This window comes from Glycine soja, chromosome 19, assembly GCF_004193775.1.
Source record: "Glycine soja cultivar W05 chromosome 19, ASM419377v2, whole genome shotgun sequence".
Taxonomy (NCBI): domain Eukaryota; kingdom Viridiplantae; phylum Streptophyta; class Magnoliopsida; order Fabales; family Fabaceae; genus Glycine; species Glycine soja.
Genome location: NC_041020.1, coordinates 44,993,751 through 45,007,871, shown reverse-complemented (window position 1 = coordinate 45,007,871; position 14,121 = coordinate 44,993,751). Strand labels below are relative to the sequence as shown.

Below are 14,121 nucleotides of genomic sequence, written 5' to 3'. Positions count from 1 at the left end.
GGGGAAGCAGACAGATAGTAGATGAGTGCCACGTGTCGTTGGAGCTTAGAAGCGGACATGTGTGATAATAAGCAGCGATGTATCTTGGATGGCCACGTTGAGGGAATTACCACGTAGGCGATTTGCCGCATTGCAAAAGTCGGCCCCTTTTTAATATTCTTTCTTTAAATTAATTAATTCAGGTTACCACGTTAATCAAACTCCAATACCTCGCCACCACTCACCATAAACTAAACAATTCAATTTAAATCTTTTAGTTTAATTAGAATAAATTGAAAGTATAAAAAATACCCTTCCCTTGTTGTTATTTTGTTGCTCTCCACGCAATACAATATAAATATTATTTTGTTATATATTATCTAATATGATTTTGTATATTAATTATTTTATACAATCATATTTTTCTTTGTACATTTCTTTTACCCTCGTTAATAACAACGAAATTATATTTCGGTTTGTTAAGTTTTTATGAAAAAAATTATAATAACTATAACTGTAAAATAATTTTTTAAAATTAATCAAATTAATAATGGTATAAAATATTTTTTAAAATTAAAATTAAATTTATTAAGATACAATTTACCTTTTTAATACTAATCAGTATCATATAAACTATACTTTTAATTAATTATAACAGAAGTTTCTGTTTATAAAAGTAATCAAATCAATTATTATTTGAATTTCTTTTAGTAACAGTAATCAAAATAATTATGACATTAGTTTGTATCACGATTAATTTGATTATAATTAAAAAATATAATTTATGTCATCACTAATTTACATTTTAATTAAAAAGATAGTTTATATCACAATTAATTTTATTAGTATTAAAAAAATAACATGTGTCATTACGATAATTTATATCATAATTAATTTAATTATTAAATAAATTACACCATTATAAAATAATTAAAAACGAAAAATATATATTATAACATAATGGATTCCGTTTGAATTATAATTGTGTTATATTTAAAAGTTAAAAAAAAAAAAAAAAAGCGTGGGATAAGAGTAGGAAATAGGGTGCGGAAAATATGGAGAACGTCAGAGGGAAGGGTGAGAGAAAGGAGAAGGAAAAATAAGGAAGGAGTAATATTATATTTTCATTTGCTTTAAATATTATTGATTATCTTTTTATTTATTTATTTTAAAAATAAGGAAGAGGTAATATTATATAAAAATAATATTTTATATGATATAATAAATGAATGGATGGATGATTTCAATTAATGAGTGCACGATTGTCAAATATTTATTATTACACCATTAACATCTATTAACTTTTTCTTCGTACTTATTAATAATGTGCATTTAAAATCTACTTTATGTATCATGAAACTAATATGATTTTTAATCAAAAAAATAAAATAACTACAAATAATTACAGTCACAGTCACTTCTTTCTTGGTTGGAAATTAAAAATAAATATTAAAATATCCACTTGTTCATATGTCAACTTGACAATATTTCGGCTGTGGTTTATCATTGATCCTAAGCAGTTTCGGGCTTGGGAGTATTATAGGATGAGTAGAGAGGCCCAAATAGATTGTTTTTAAAGAGTAGATAATTTAGATATATAATTTTTTATATGATTTTATTTTATTTTATTTCCTAAAATACTAGATGATGATACACATATGGTTATCATCCATTAGAATTATTATTTAATATAAGGTTTGCACTCTATTGAAGTATTAATGAAAAAATATGAAATTTATTTTATTAGTTTTTCTCTGTAGCTTTAACGAGAGATTTTAGGAGTAGTGTAAAATAGTTTCTTTGAGCCTATCAAAGTATATGTATATGTTGAGAAGGGTAGCTGATACTTTGTACGGGTGAAAGCACGTCAGAGGGGTGAGTCACTTTGTAAGGGAGGTAACCAAAAAGTTATTTTCTGAAAGCAACCATAATCATTTGAAATTGGGAATAAATAAGAAAGGTATTCAGGGGAAAATATCGTAGGAAAAAAAGGAGGTATATTTATTAAATAGAAGAAGTATAATTATCATTAGCTGTAGGTTTTTTCTCCCAAAATTGGCCCAAAGGACAAGCTGAAGACCCCCAAAGAGCTGCCCAGCAGTCTGAAAAGGGGCCCAAACTATTTGCACATTTGCACTTCTGTTCTTTTAAGCACTTTCTCTCCCTGCTTTTTTGTGTCAAATTTTATTTTAATAAAAGCTTTATACTCGTGATTAAATTTATCATTCTGAAAGTTAAATTTCACATCTATTAAAACAATAATTTTAAGAATTTACATTTCAAAAGTTAAAAAAAAACGACTTCAAATTTTAAATTCTGAAACTATAAAAAAAATTACTTCCAAAAAAAATATAAAATTCTGAAACTATAAGAAAAAATGACTTCCAAAGTTTAGTTTACAAAAAAATGACTTCCAATATATTTTGACCTTTTAATTATATACTGTCTGTTTTTTATTTCTGTTCTAGCAGCTACCCACAAGCAATGAATAGAATCGTATCTGAATAGTGAATACCCTTTTTTGTAAAGCATTCTTCATGCTGTAATTAATACGGGAAATGCATTATATATGACTCCCAATTGAGTAGCAAAAAAAAATAACTCCCAATTGGGATTTATTCAACACATCTCAGAGAAAAAAACTTTTTAACAGCAATCATCATACTGACTTTTGAGTTTTGTCTTTTAACAGAAACCATCTATTGAATCATCTACTTATTGGTGGTGCTGATGGCACAAAAGTGGTCACAAGAAACACGACTGTCTCTAGGCCATTAATTATTGATCTGTACACAGTTTCCAAGTCAATGACAAAATATAATATATTTGCATTTTTTTTTTGTCGTCGTTCAACTTTTAAGTCCCTTCTATTATTTTATTTTCTTTACGTCCCCTTATGTCGTCCCTTGTTATTATCTATTTATTGTGGTTTGGCTGTGATCAGGACTTATAACTCATGCTGACTCAGAGATTCATGGTTATGTCGTTTTTTAGAGCTGTCATAATCTTTCCTTGCAGCTGGAGAAGGATATCTTCGACATGCATGCAGGTCAAGCAAGCAAAAGTTTCAGGATAGGAAGCACATTGCTAAATCTAACTAGGTTGTTTCGTTATTTTTCTTAAAATAATCAAGGAAGAACAAGTATTATGGAACTGTCGTTGTGAAGTCAAGAAATTTTCCTTGCTAAATATGTTAAAGTCACTCACTCATCGCGGTTGATATGCATAATATTTTGTGCCTAAGTCAGGTGCAGAAGACATTCGAGATCTAACTACCAACCATGCACAGTAGCATCTCATTAGAGCACGTTTAGTTTAATTAAGTACTTGTTGAAAAGTTCTTATAAAATTATACCTTATTCGTAAGCTTAATTATAAATAAGTTAAAAGAATATATTATTTTGATAGACTTTTTCATGAAACTTTTTAAAGTATTCTAAATGTTATAAAGTACTTTCATATAAATCCAAATAAGGTCATTTAAATGTCACCTTAATCTAGCATAAAGTTTCACAATTGGTGGTCATATCAAATATCTCTTCACGTTTAGTGGGAGAAAGAAAAGCATGAGGCGAGAGATCATGACAACGATATATTGGACCTCATAGGATAACACCAAAGTCCTAAAGAAAGTTCAGATGATATAAAGACCAGTTGTTTTTCAATATTAATTAACTAAAGCACCTTTAAGCTGGGCTTTTAAAACCTAAAGCGACATTAAGTATAAACTCGGAAATATAAGATTGAATTAGTGGTGGGGAAGAATAAAAGGAGAAGAGAGGAAAAAAAAGATCATAGTTTAAATCTCCAATTGATATTTCTATCAAAACTAACAAATTAACATTTACCATAAAAAAAAACATAAACATTTACCTGAGTTCATTACATATAAATCAATTAACACAAAGTCCCATCAATGTTACTAGGGGATGGATAAGGTGAAGGCAATACAAGGCCACCAATTCGCACGTATGAAGAAGGGGTAGGGGGAAATTTGGGAGAAAGGTTAAGCATCTCCAAGGCCTGTGTTCTAAGCTCTATAGGGTAATCAGCAACACACCCAATTCTAGGTCCAGCTCCTGTTGACCATTTAAGCGAAAGTTGGTGTCCTAATTGGTAAGACTTCGAAGCCTTCTTGGAATTGATTCTTTGCAATATTGCAGTCTTGGGCACCACAGCTCTCGGACTCTGAAGACCACCTGATAAAGTCCTTGTATAAGTAACAGATTCAGGTAGAGGATCCTCCTCAACTGAGGATGAAGTATTGGAAGCTCCCTCAGATATTTCAGGCACATACATTTTAGCATCGTTTGACACTTCAGATGTTGCTGCTCTACTAAGATTGTTGTCCTCATACATATCAGAGTCTTCATTTGCCTTGTGCAACTGAAACCATGAATCAGAGTCTTTAAAACAAGTGATTGCCACCTAGTCTTCGCTTTAATTATTAATATAATGTTTAGGCCATGCATAACCATGACCATAAACATTATCTACAGTAACAAAAAAGACTATTATATAATTAATATAACCCAAGTCAACTACAGAAAATGCTAAATGATCAAAGGTATTGAAAACACACTGCAATTTAGTTGTACAGAAAATATCCTAATGCAGATCAATTACCTCAACTTCATCAAGCTTGACACCATTTTCCTTGAGATATGATAAGAAACCGTCAAGAGTGTCATCTGTTGGCCGGTAGTGTCCACTATAAGCAGAGATGGACTGAAAAGTCAAAGTCATTGTGCCATTGATAATCAGACATTTGCAATGCCCATAAATTGGAGTTGTCAGATTTCTTAGTTAGTCAATATGATTCCATGGACATTTATGCAAAAGATAGCAATACACCATCTCCTTGTCACTATAAAAGCTAACAGGCAAATATCATAAGAAGTTTCATCAGCACAATAATATAATCATGCACCCTATGAAGTTAATTCACCTTAAGAATTCCATTCTCGGCCACCAGCCTTCCAGCAGCTAATGTAGCTCCTCCAGCCAAAAAACTAGAATGATGAAATAATCCCTTCTTTTTCTAGAAGGGTAATGCAATGTATTAGTGGTACAAGAAAGACATGGTAGCTGCCTTTAAAGAAAATAAGTAACTTTAAAATGTAACTGCGCCCTTAAAACTGTTACCTTGCCAGCATAAAGTTTCTTAGAGGTGCTCATTACAAATATCCATTTTGCATCTTCAGAGTCTTCATTTGTATGAAGTAAATCTCCATATTGCTTGTTGATAATTTTACCCGCGCGTACAGTGTATTCAAACTGTTCTCTCTCTTGCTAATTTTGGAAAATAAGAACCAGTAGAAAAAAGGAATATAAAAATAGAACATGTCAAAAAAGCAGCAATGCCAAACTCAACTACATTTGAAAAATATATATACACACACATCCAAATCAGAGATGCACATACAGGTCCCAGATACTTGATGCATTGTTTTTGAAGCTTTGATCGAGAGCATTGTTCAAGATCAAGATTCTTCCCATTTCCTAAATCCAACCTGCAGGGAAAGAAATAAAAAGTTTTAGTGACACAAACCAAACTATGCAGTCTGCACCTTAACGCCACTATGTTAAGCCCTTTGTTTAGATAAGAGACAAAGTTACAAACCCGTATAACTTATTTAAATCATAAACTAGACAAAAAACAAAGTTACAAACCCTTATAACTTATTTAAATCATAAACTAGATATAAATACCATATTTGAATACAAAAGCATAATTAATGATAATATGGTATGGACAAACTTGAGGGGGATTAGATGCTGAACCGTACAGCACAAGTGCATGATAATAAGATTCCCCTGTTCCCACAATGGAAAATGACGTTGTTTTGTTTGTCCATACAAAGCTTCTAATTACCAAGAGACCAGCCAGATAATTCAACTTACAGTACTGAAACAACATACGCAGGTGAAAATAGCTGTGCGCATAAAACACAGGGTCCATTAAATCTGAATGATTACTTCATTTGCCAACTCGAATCACAACCCAACCCGGTTCAACTTTAACGCAAGGTTACAAAGAGTAACAACCTTTCTTTCAGTAAAATAAAATAATCTTACCAATAAAAAAACGGCTGGCCAGCATCTGTTTTACACCATTCTTTGTAGTAGTATTGCAAGTTATGCCCATAGCGATGTCTGGGATCAATCTACAAATAATATTTAAATAAAAACATAAAAAACTAAATAATATATAAGTCTGTTTTCGAATAAAAAAAAAAATAGTAATAGTAATAATAATACACTCACAGCTTCTATCCAATGCTGGAAAGCCAACTTTTGTGCTTTGGCGTCCTTGGACAAACCTTTACCCACCTGCGCAAATAACCGAAGCTAAAACATTAGATAAAGTATTTGGACTTTAGCTATTGTTGTACCAAAATTCATATTAGCTAAACTACAAGACAGAAGCGATATGCGATATATACCTTGGCAGCGTTCAATTTAACCCGACTCCAGCGTGACGCAGCAGTTTCCGGCAAATTAAAGAACGAGATGGTGCTGTGGTTTAGTCTTACATAGTCTATGGCTTGCCACCTTCAAATAATGAAAATAATCACTATTCTGATACATGAAAGGAGAAATTATCTATATAGCTTCCTGACTATTATATAATAGACGTCTATATCTTTATCCTTGCGTGACACATAATCTATTTTTATAGTAAGTTTTTTATTCATAGATTAAAATTTTGATGTTGTGACATGTGAAAACATGTGGTTTTGGAACCATATAATAATTTCTAGTAGTAGTAGTAGTAAAGGTTGATGGAGAAAGCATAGGATGCGGACCATAGCTCCTCGGCGACAACGGCGGAGTCGGCCAACCTGCGGCGGGTACGGTAACTCCGGTAGACCTTTTGCAGCTTGAGGGCGGCGGTGGCATGGCCGAGAGAAGGTTGGTTGGTGTCGGTGGTGGATTGGGAGAGAAGGTGGAAATGAAAGGTGGGGGAGAGGGAGTGAGTTTGAACTTCCATGGACAAAAATAAATGACTATAGCTAGTAGGTGACATTTATATCTTTATCACAGTAGTTAGCTAATTATTCAATTAGTGTGTGAGAGTGATCGCAATAAAAGGAGTGCACCTCCACTCACTGGACATGATGTTCTTCAAGCTGGACAAAGGGACACTTCATTTCATAGCCATTCAAATCCCTCTATTATGTGCTTTTTTCTCTTAAATGTTGTGGGGTTATCAAAATTATCCCCTCCTTCCAAAAAAACTAAATCACAACTTCTTTTAGTTACTTTTATAGGGATAAATTTTAATTTTTTTTATATTAATTTTCTTTTATAAGATATTTTATATTATAAATTATTTGTTATGCTCAATAAATAATTCTGTAAACAGTAAGCGTAGAATAAATTAATTAACGTCTAATACTACTTCGAGACTAGGAAATTTAACTTTACTTCTTTTCATACAGCGTATTTTAAAAATATTATTTTAATTATTCAAATGCATTATTAACAAGAATTTAATATATACATATATATATATATATATATATATATATATATATATATTATAGTTTGAGAAATTTAAAAATATTGAATTATCAAAACGTTATAAATTAAAATATATAGATTTTAAATAAAATTAATATTACTGATTAAATTAACTAATTTCCGTAATATTTATGTTTGCCAATTTTTTTTTGTAACAATAGATGAGTAGGTCATTCTTGCCTTTTAGCTAAGTTCTACTTATGTACGATAGATATGCTGCTAAGTTTTAAATCATTAGTACAGTGATTGCTCCCTTTTTGGAATAATTATTGAATGGGGCAGAATCATGCGGCCCTAGTTATTTTTATGATTAATGTAATTATATTTTTTAATTTGCAAGCATGTTAGCTTAATTAGAAGTATTTTTTTTACTTGTTAAATAGACTTTTAAATAAACAAGTCAAACTTAGATTTTAAATGTTAAGTTAATTTCGAATACATAAATAAATACATATTAATTTTTCTATTATGTGCAAGGTTTTGTAGATTATTATATACTAATCTATGAACTTTAATAGTGTTGGTTGGATTGGTTGAGTCTACTACTACCTCATCCATTGAGTATATTATAATAACAAATCAATTGGTGGTAGAAAAAATGTAATTGGGATGATAAGATGAAATATATAAGCTTCAAAACTATTTGTTAATATGTATTTGATAAGACACTTGAGGAGTTTAAAAGTTTTCTTGATTAAATTATAAGTTTAGGTAATAAATTTTTGCAATATTTTTTAATATTTTTTCTTATAGTTTCAGTGCCATAAAGTGTGAAACAAAATCCATATGAAAACCAAAATCATAATGAGAAAGAAAAAAATATTGTGATGCATAGGCGTAAAATCCCAATTATAAGGGTTTTGCTTCATTACAAGTAACAAGGATAATAGTGAGGAATAATTATTATAATTTATTAGTTATAGGTGTGATTTTCACCATGTCTACAATGGAAACACACTTTCATTGTAATGTAAGGAGTGAAAAAAAGAAATACAACAAAAATATAATTCCATCGTACATGTGTATAATTGAAACATATTTCCATTGCATATATTTATTTCTCACCTCATACATTACAACACAAGTATGTTCTGTTGTACACATGTAAAAAAATCATAATTTAGTAGGAAGTGTATTTTTGGAATTTTGCAAAAAGTCATCCGCATGGGTGGTGAATAATAATGTTGGGAGAGAATAGCAACTTCTATAAGAAAGCTTTTTTTTTTCAGGTTAAATTATTTTTTTGTTTCTATAATTTATTATTTAAGTTCAATTTGGTATTCTAATGTTTAAAACTAATTTAATTTAGTGTTCTGATTTTTTTTGTTCAATTTAATCTTTTAACTTTTAAAATTGATTCTTTTTTTTTTTGAAAAATATATATTTTGTGGTGGTTTGAATCATCACAATGTGTGAATTTTTAAAATTTAGACCAAATGATCAAATTGAATCAATTTTAAAAAATATATAATTAAATTAAATAAAAAAAACTAAAGAATCAAATTGAATTAAAAAGAGAAGATAAAAAATTAATTTAACTTTTTTTAAAAAACTAAAATAGAATACATTTACTGAAGAAGGCCCATAGTTAATAGGCTCAACAGGGCCAGCGTGCGTGTTTGTGACACAAAACATTTGTTGGATTCAATCCAATACATGGCCCATGGGTAAAAAATCAAAACCCTAGAACCCGATTATTGAGCCGAAGGGAGCCCTAAACCCTATTTATGAAATCACAGAATACATAACCTATATTCCTTCACCTTCACTTCACTCTCAGATCGCTCTTTCTGTCACACACTCACATTCCGGTGCAAAATGAAGGTCATCGCCGCCTACTTGCTCGCCGTATTGGGAGGCAATGCAGCCCCTTCCGCTGATGACTTAAGGACCATCCTTGGCTCCGGTACACCGTTTTTTTCCTCTTCATTATTTTTTAAAGATTTATTTGTTCCACGACGCGAATTTAAATTTTACATTGATTGATTTGATTTGGCTTTGAATTTTCGATGTTCAGTTGGAGCTGACGCGAATGATGACAACATCAGCAACTTCTTGTCTGAAGTTAAGGGCAAAGACATTGCGGAGCTTATCGCCGCCGGTAGGGAAAAGTTGGCCTCCGTGCCTTCTGGCGGTGGCGCCGCGGTTTCCGTGGCCGCTGCTCCCGGTGGTGGCGCTGCTGCACCGGCTGCCGCCGAATCTAAGAAGGAGGAAAAGGTGGAAGAGAAGGAGGAATCGGATGACGTAAGTTTTTTTTTCCTCTAATGCTTTTTAACTCTATTATAATAATTGTAGTTCGTTAGATTTGGATTGAACACAATGTTGTGTACTGCAATGGCTTGGATTATTGTGAAAAGTATCTGATTGTTTCATTTTCTGTTTGTTTTGCTTTGCAGGATATGGGATTCAGTCTCTTTGATTAATTGGTAGGGTTTTCAACCTTTTTTCGGAACATATTGTTGATTTAGAGGTCCTTAGTTTGTCTTTTTTATTTTTGAGTAAAGTAGTACTATTCGTAGCCAATGAATTGTGTGATTGAAAGATTTCGGTTTAATATTGATTACTTTCGTGATGTTGTTGAACTTTCTTCCGTGATTTACTGTTATATATCTATCCTTCATTTAGTTTTTCGTCGATGGATGTTTCTTTTATTGTAATTCAGTGTGTCTAGCCACCGGAATTAATAGAGGTTATATACTATTAAAATTTGCGATCAAGGTTTTTTAGTGTTGTGAATAATGATATTGAAGTCTGAAGAGTGCTTGAAAATTGCAATAGATTTGTGCTGTTATCGGTTAAACAAATCTTGTGTTCGAAAAAAGGGACCAGGAAATCTTTCTCCCTCTATATAGGAAACAATGGTTATTTACCTTTACTGGTATTATTCTCTTTCAACTTTTGCAATAGCCTTGTTCTCCATAGGAATTCTACTGTCTAAAAATGCCCCAACAACTTTCCCTGTCTTTAATCCTATATGTTCCAGACTTGGGACGTCACCTAAGAATTTCCAAGACGCATCAAAATGCATGAGAATTGAAGTGTACTAGTTAATCATACTCAACTAGAGGAGAGGCTTTGATCTACTGTTTTCCCATCCTCAGTTGCCTTGGTCACCTTATATGAATCAAACATTTACACAATGAGTAACAACTTCAGCAAGTATGAAACTAGAGAAGAGGCTTTCATTAGGAAGAGCATGAAAAAATAAATGAGTATAGTGTGTTTAGAAGTATGTTTGAATACAGAAGGCTATGTTAAATGAATATAAATTGCAGAAGCTAAACTGGGTAGAATTCATGCTTAATCTGCCTCTAGACGTGTGAGCAAACATGCATCAAGTAGCTTGAGAAATCTGGAGTAAACAAATGTAACCTGTTCTGCAGTTTTATCAATGTGTTTCACGTTCAGTTCGTCTCAGATCACCTTAGTTTTGATGGAAAAGTAGCAAGTAGTAACATCACTTGCAGCATGCTTGTTTGAAAGAAACAGTATGAATCCATGACTAGTGTCATGCCAATTACGGTTGAAAATTTATCATTTTTGGGATAATGTTTAGACTCACAGTTTGAACATGGCTGTGATAGTCCTTCCTTCAATGTCAACAGCTACGATATCAGCTTGCAGGACCCAGCTGTCCTTTAACATGACTTCCTTTACCTGAATGATCGATGGAAAGCATGCTAAGTTTTATTGCAGTACTTCAAATGCAATATCGTCAATAGTTTTAGAGGCAACCATGCCTCTTCGTGGTGCCTGTTGTAGCAGGGGATCTTAAGTGAGGACCTGTTAATACTTTGACGGGTGTTGTGGGGATTTAATTAGCTTTATGTTTTCTGGTGTTGATTTATGTTTGGTCTGTATGTTCTTGTGTGGGATGGTTTCGGTAGTGCCTTAGGCGACGTGGTGCCTAATGGTATCTGTTTTTCTGCTGATGTACTGACACTATGTTTTTGTCTAGTTGGGAAATTACTTATGACCCAAATCACCCAATTAGCATTATGAATATATATGTTGCTTATAAAAAAAAGCGCCTTAGCAAATCCAACAGCTATTACTAATTTTGAATACATGTTTGTGTTTGCATGGTATCCCGGTACCCCTCATAGAAAGTAGTTAAGAGCAACTTTATAGTTCAAGATCTGATCTTGTGTGGATCTTGCAATAAAGGGGAATAGAGATCTCTGAGGTGGAGAATGGATTCTTCTACAAGAAACCTGAAGAGCTTGAAAAAAAATTAAAAAAAACTTCAAAACAGAAACCCACAAGAAGAAGGTTGTTGAAGAAAAACAAACCAACAGAAGAGGCAAAGAACAAAATAAAGATGGACTTACCTGGAGGTCACTGAGGTGGCTGTGGACTGTCATGGAGGGCGAAGGAGGAAAAAGGGGGAGGTCGCAGAGGGGAGGAAGGAAGAAAGAAAGAAGAGGAGGAAGGAGAGAGGGAGGAGAACAAATCACGAAGGAAGAAGCGTGAACGGTCGGAAAAAAAATGCATAATATCGGTCTGAAAATTTATACACTATAAATTGAATCAAATAGTAGAGATTTGTATACCTAATTTTCATTTTCATTTGTTTAACATTTAGTTGCAAATAAAAATTAAATTTATGTTCATTTTCTTATTTTTTAATATTTACATATTTTTGTTCATTTTAATCAAATTTAATTACTTAATTATATTTAATTTATTAAATATTTAAAAATAGTATTCATGTGAAACATATTAAAAATCATTTAAGATCTCAAAATGAGATGTATCACTAAAAACAAATTTAAATTTATGTGGTATGATAAGGTCCCTCAAATTCTAATTTAAAATTTATTACTGAAAATGTTTTAATACCATATGTAAATAGTCGTGACACTCCAAGTTTCCAACATAAATGATATTCTTATAATTTAAAATTATAAGTTAACGTAGGACTAACACTAATTGGGTCTCAAAACTGCACTAAGCTCTAGACCTATGTATCCTCCCCTAACAATCACAGTTTTCCCATTCTTTGCTTTGAGTGCCTCATACACCAAAAGGTTTTTAGCTTCAGCTTGTACACCAAAATCGGTTAAACGCTATAAGGGAAGAAGTACTCTCTCGTCTAAAATATAAAGAAAAAAAAAGACTTCTACTTTTATATTGACTTCAAATATAATCAAATTTTAACTTATTTAATAAAATCATTTTTAAAATATTCTTAATTATTTCTCTTTTATCTTGTTATAAAGTTACACGAAAAGCTAGTTTAGTAATGTTTGTTTTTAAAATGAGATTAGTACAATTAAATGATAGTTTTTTAATCAGCGTAAAGTGTAAAATGCTACTAACTTTTTTTAATCAGCGTAAAGTATTTTTTTTTGTTTTTTTTAATATTCGAACCGCGTTAGTTTGCGAAGGATAAGAAATGTGGACAATGAAGTGCCACCAGTCAGTAGCAATAATCAAAGTTTGCTAATTGATTATTTCTACTCCAGCAGAGGTAAGAAATTTTGCCGTAAGGTCTGCTTTTACTATCTCTGTCCAAAGAAGAATTAACTCCATCCCTGCAATCATCAGTTGAATTTGCAGTTTTCTTCTACTATTTCTGTCCTAAGAATTAAATCTCCCTGCGATCCAAGCTCACAATGTTTGGTGGAAATTTTCAATTTAACGCAAACAAGTACTAGTAAAATTATAATCAAAGCATTAAAGTTATTTTAAAAATTTAAACAGTTAAATGCATTTCATAAAATATATAATTCAAAAGTGTTAATTGACGTATTAATCTTCGTAACCCGTCATTTAAAGGATTGAGTTTTGTACCCTAGACATAGCCATCTGCCTTCCATAGTTCCATCAGTTTTCTTTTTTGCTCATTCGTCCATTTCCCACCAGAAGGTGGCCCATAATTGATATTGGGTGCAGGCCAGAGGTCAAATAGTTAATTCAGAAACAATCAAGAAGCAGAAAGAACGGAGTCTATTTCAAAGGAAGGAGGAAAGAAAAGAAATGATGGGATGAATAAATGACATATTTGTTTCTTTGAAAAAGTTGTAAATCAAAATATAAAACCTAATTTAATAAGAGTAGTTTTTGAAAATTAATATTTTTTCCTTCTTAAAAGTAAAAAAAAATCAAAAGATTTTTGAGTTGTTTTAATTTTAGTTTTAGTTTTCTGTTATTCATATTTTTTTTTCTAATTCCCATATTTTTTCCTTACTCGTACTTTATGAAAATTGATTTTTAAATTATTTTATAAAATATGTTATAAAACCTAAAAATAAAATTCATACAAAATAGAAGTTGGATTTTTTTTTTTTTTGAAGGAAAATGGAAGTTGGATGGGAGCTTCCAAATTGCAAACGGCACTCCAATATTGAAATGAGCAGCTTTTTGACACATGTCTCAGGACAGCAAGGCTCCTTCACACTTCACTGGCACAGCAGGTTAATTTTCTTCCAAGAAAACAAAAACAGATCGTTACACAAATGTTGTCTATTTGCTGTAAAAAAATGTCTATTTTATACTATTATTTATCTTACAATATTACTTTAAACAAACTGCACTGAAGTACTTATTCAGAAATTAAATAAAATCAAATTTCAAAAATATAATATTGATGGGTCACAGTAAAATTTAGTG

At 31.5% G+C, this 14,121-nt stretch overlaps 2 protein-coding genes across 2 annotated transcripts; one reads left to right on the top strand and one right to left on the bottom strand.

The window, feature by feature from the left end:
• Window positions 1-3,771: 3,771 nt before the first annotated feature.
• On the bottom strand, window positions 3,772-7,116 carry LOC114399207 (IQ domain-containing protein IQM3-like). The gene is made up of 9 exons (XM_028361342.1): window positions 6,789-7,116; window positions 6,426-6,534; window positions 6,247-6,312; window positions 6,058-6,146; window positions 5,405-5,492; window positions 5,125-5,271; window positions 4,928-5,020; window positions 4,606-4,707; window positions 3,772-4,365 (listed from the first exon to the last, which is right to left on the bottom strand). Exons 1-9 carry the CDS (start codon window positions 7,007-7,009, stop codon window positions 3,877-3,879), a joined length of 1,404 nt encoding a protein of 467 aa, XP_028217143.1. The 5' UTR covers window positions 7,010-7,116; the 3' UTR covers window positions 3,772-3,876.
• A 2,128-nt stretch (window positions 7,117-9,244) lies between these two features.
• On the top strand, window positions 9,245-10,142 carry LOC114398119 (60S acidic ribosomal protein P2-2-like). The gene is made up of 3 exons (XM_028360269.1): window positions 9,245-9,412; window positions 9,524-9,750; window positions 9,903-10,142. The coding sequence occupies exons 1-3, from the start codon at window positions 9,325-9,327 to the stop codon at window positions 9,927-9,929; spliced, it is 342 nt and encodes a 113-aa protein (XP_028216070.1). The 5' UTR covers window positions 9,245-9,324; the 3' UTR covers window positions 9,930-10,142.
• The last annotated feature ends 3,979 nt before the right edge of the window (window positions 10,143-14,121 follow it).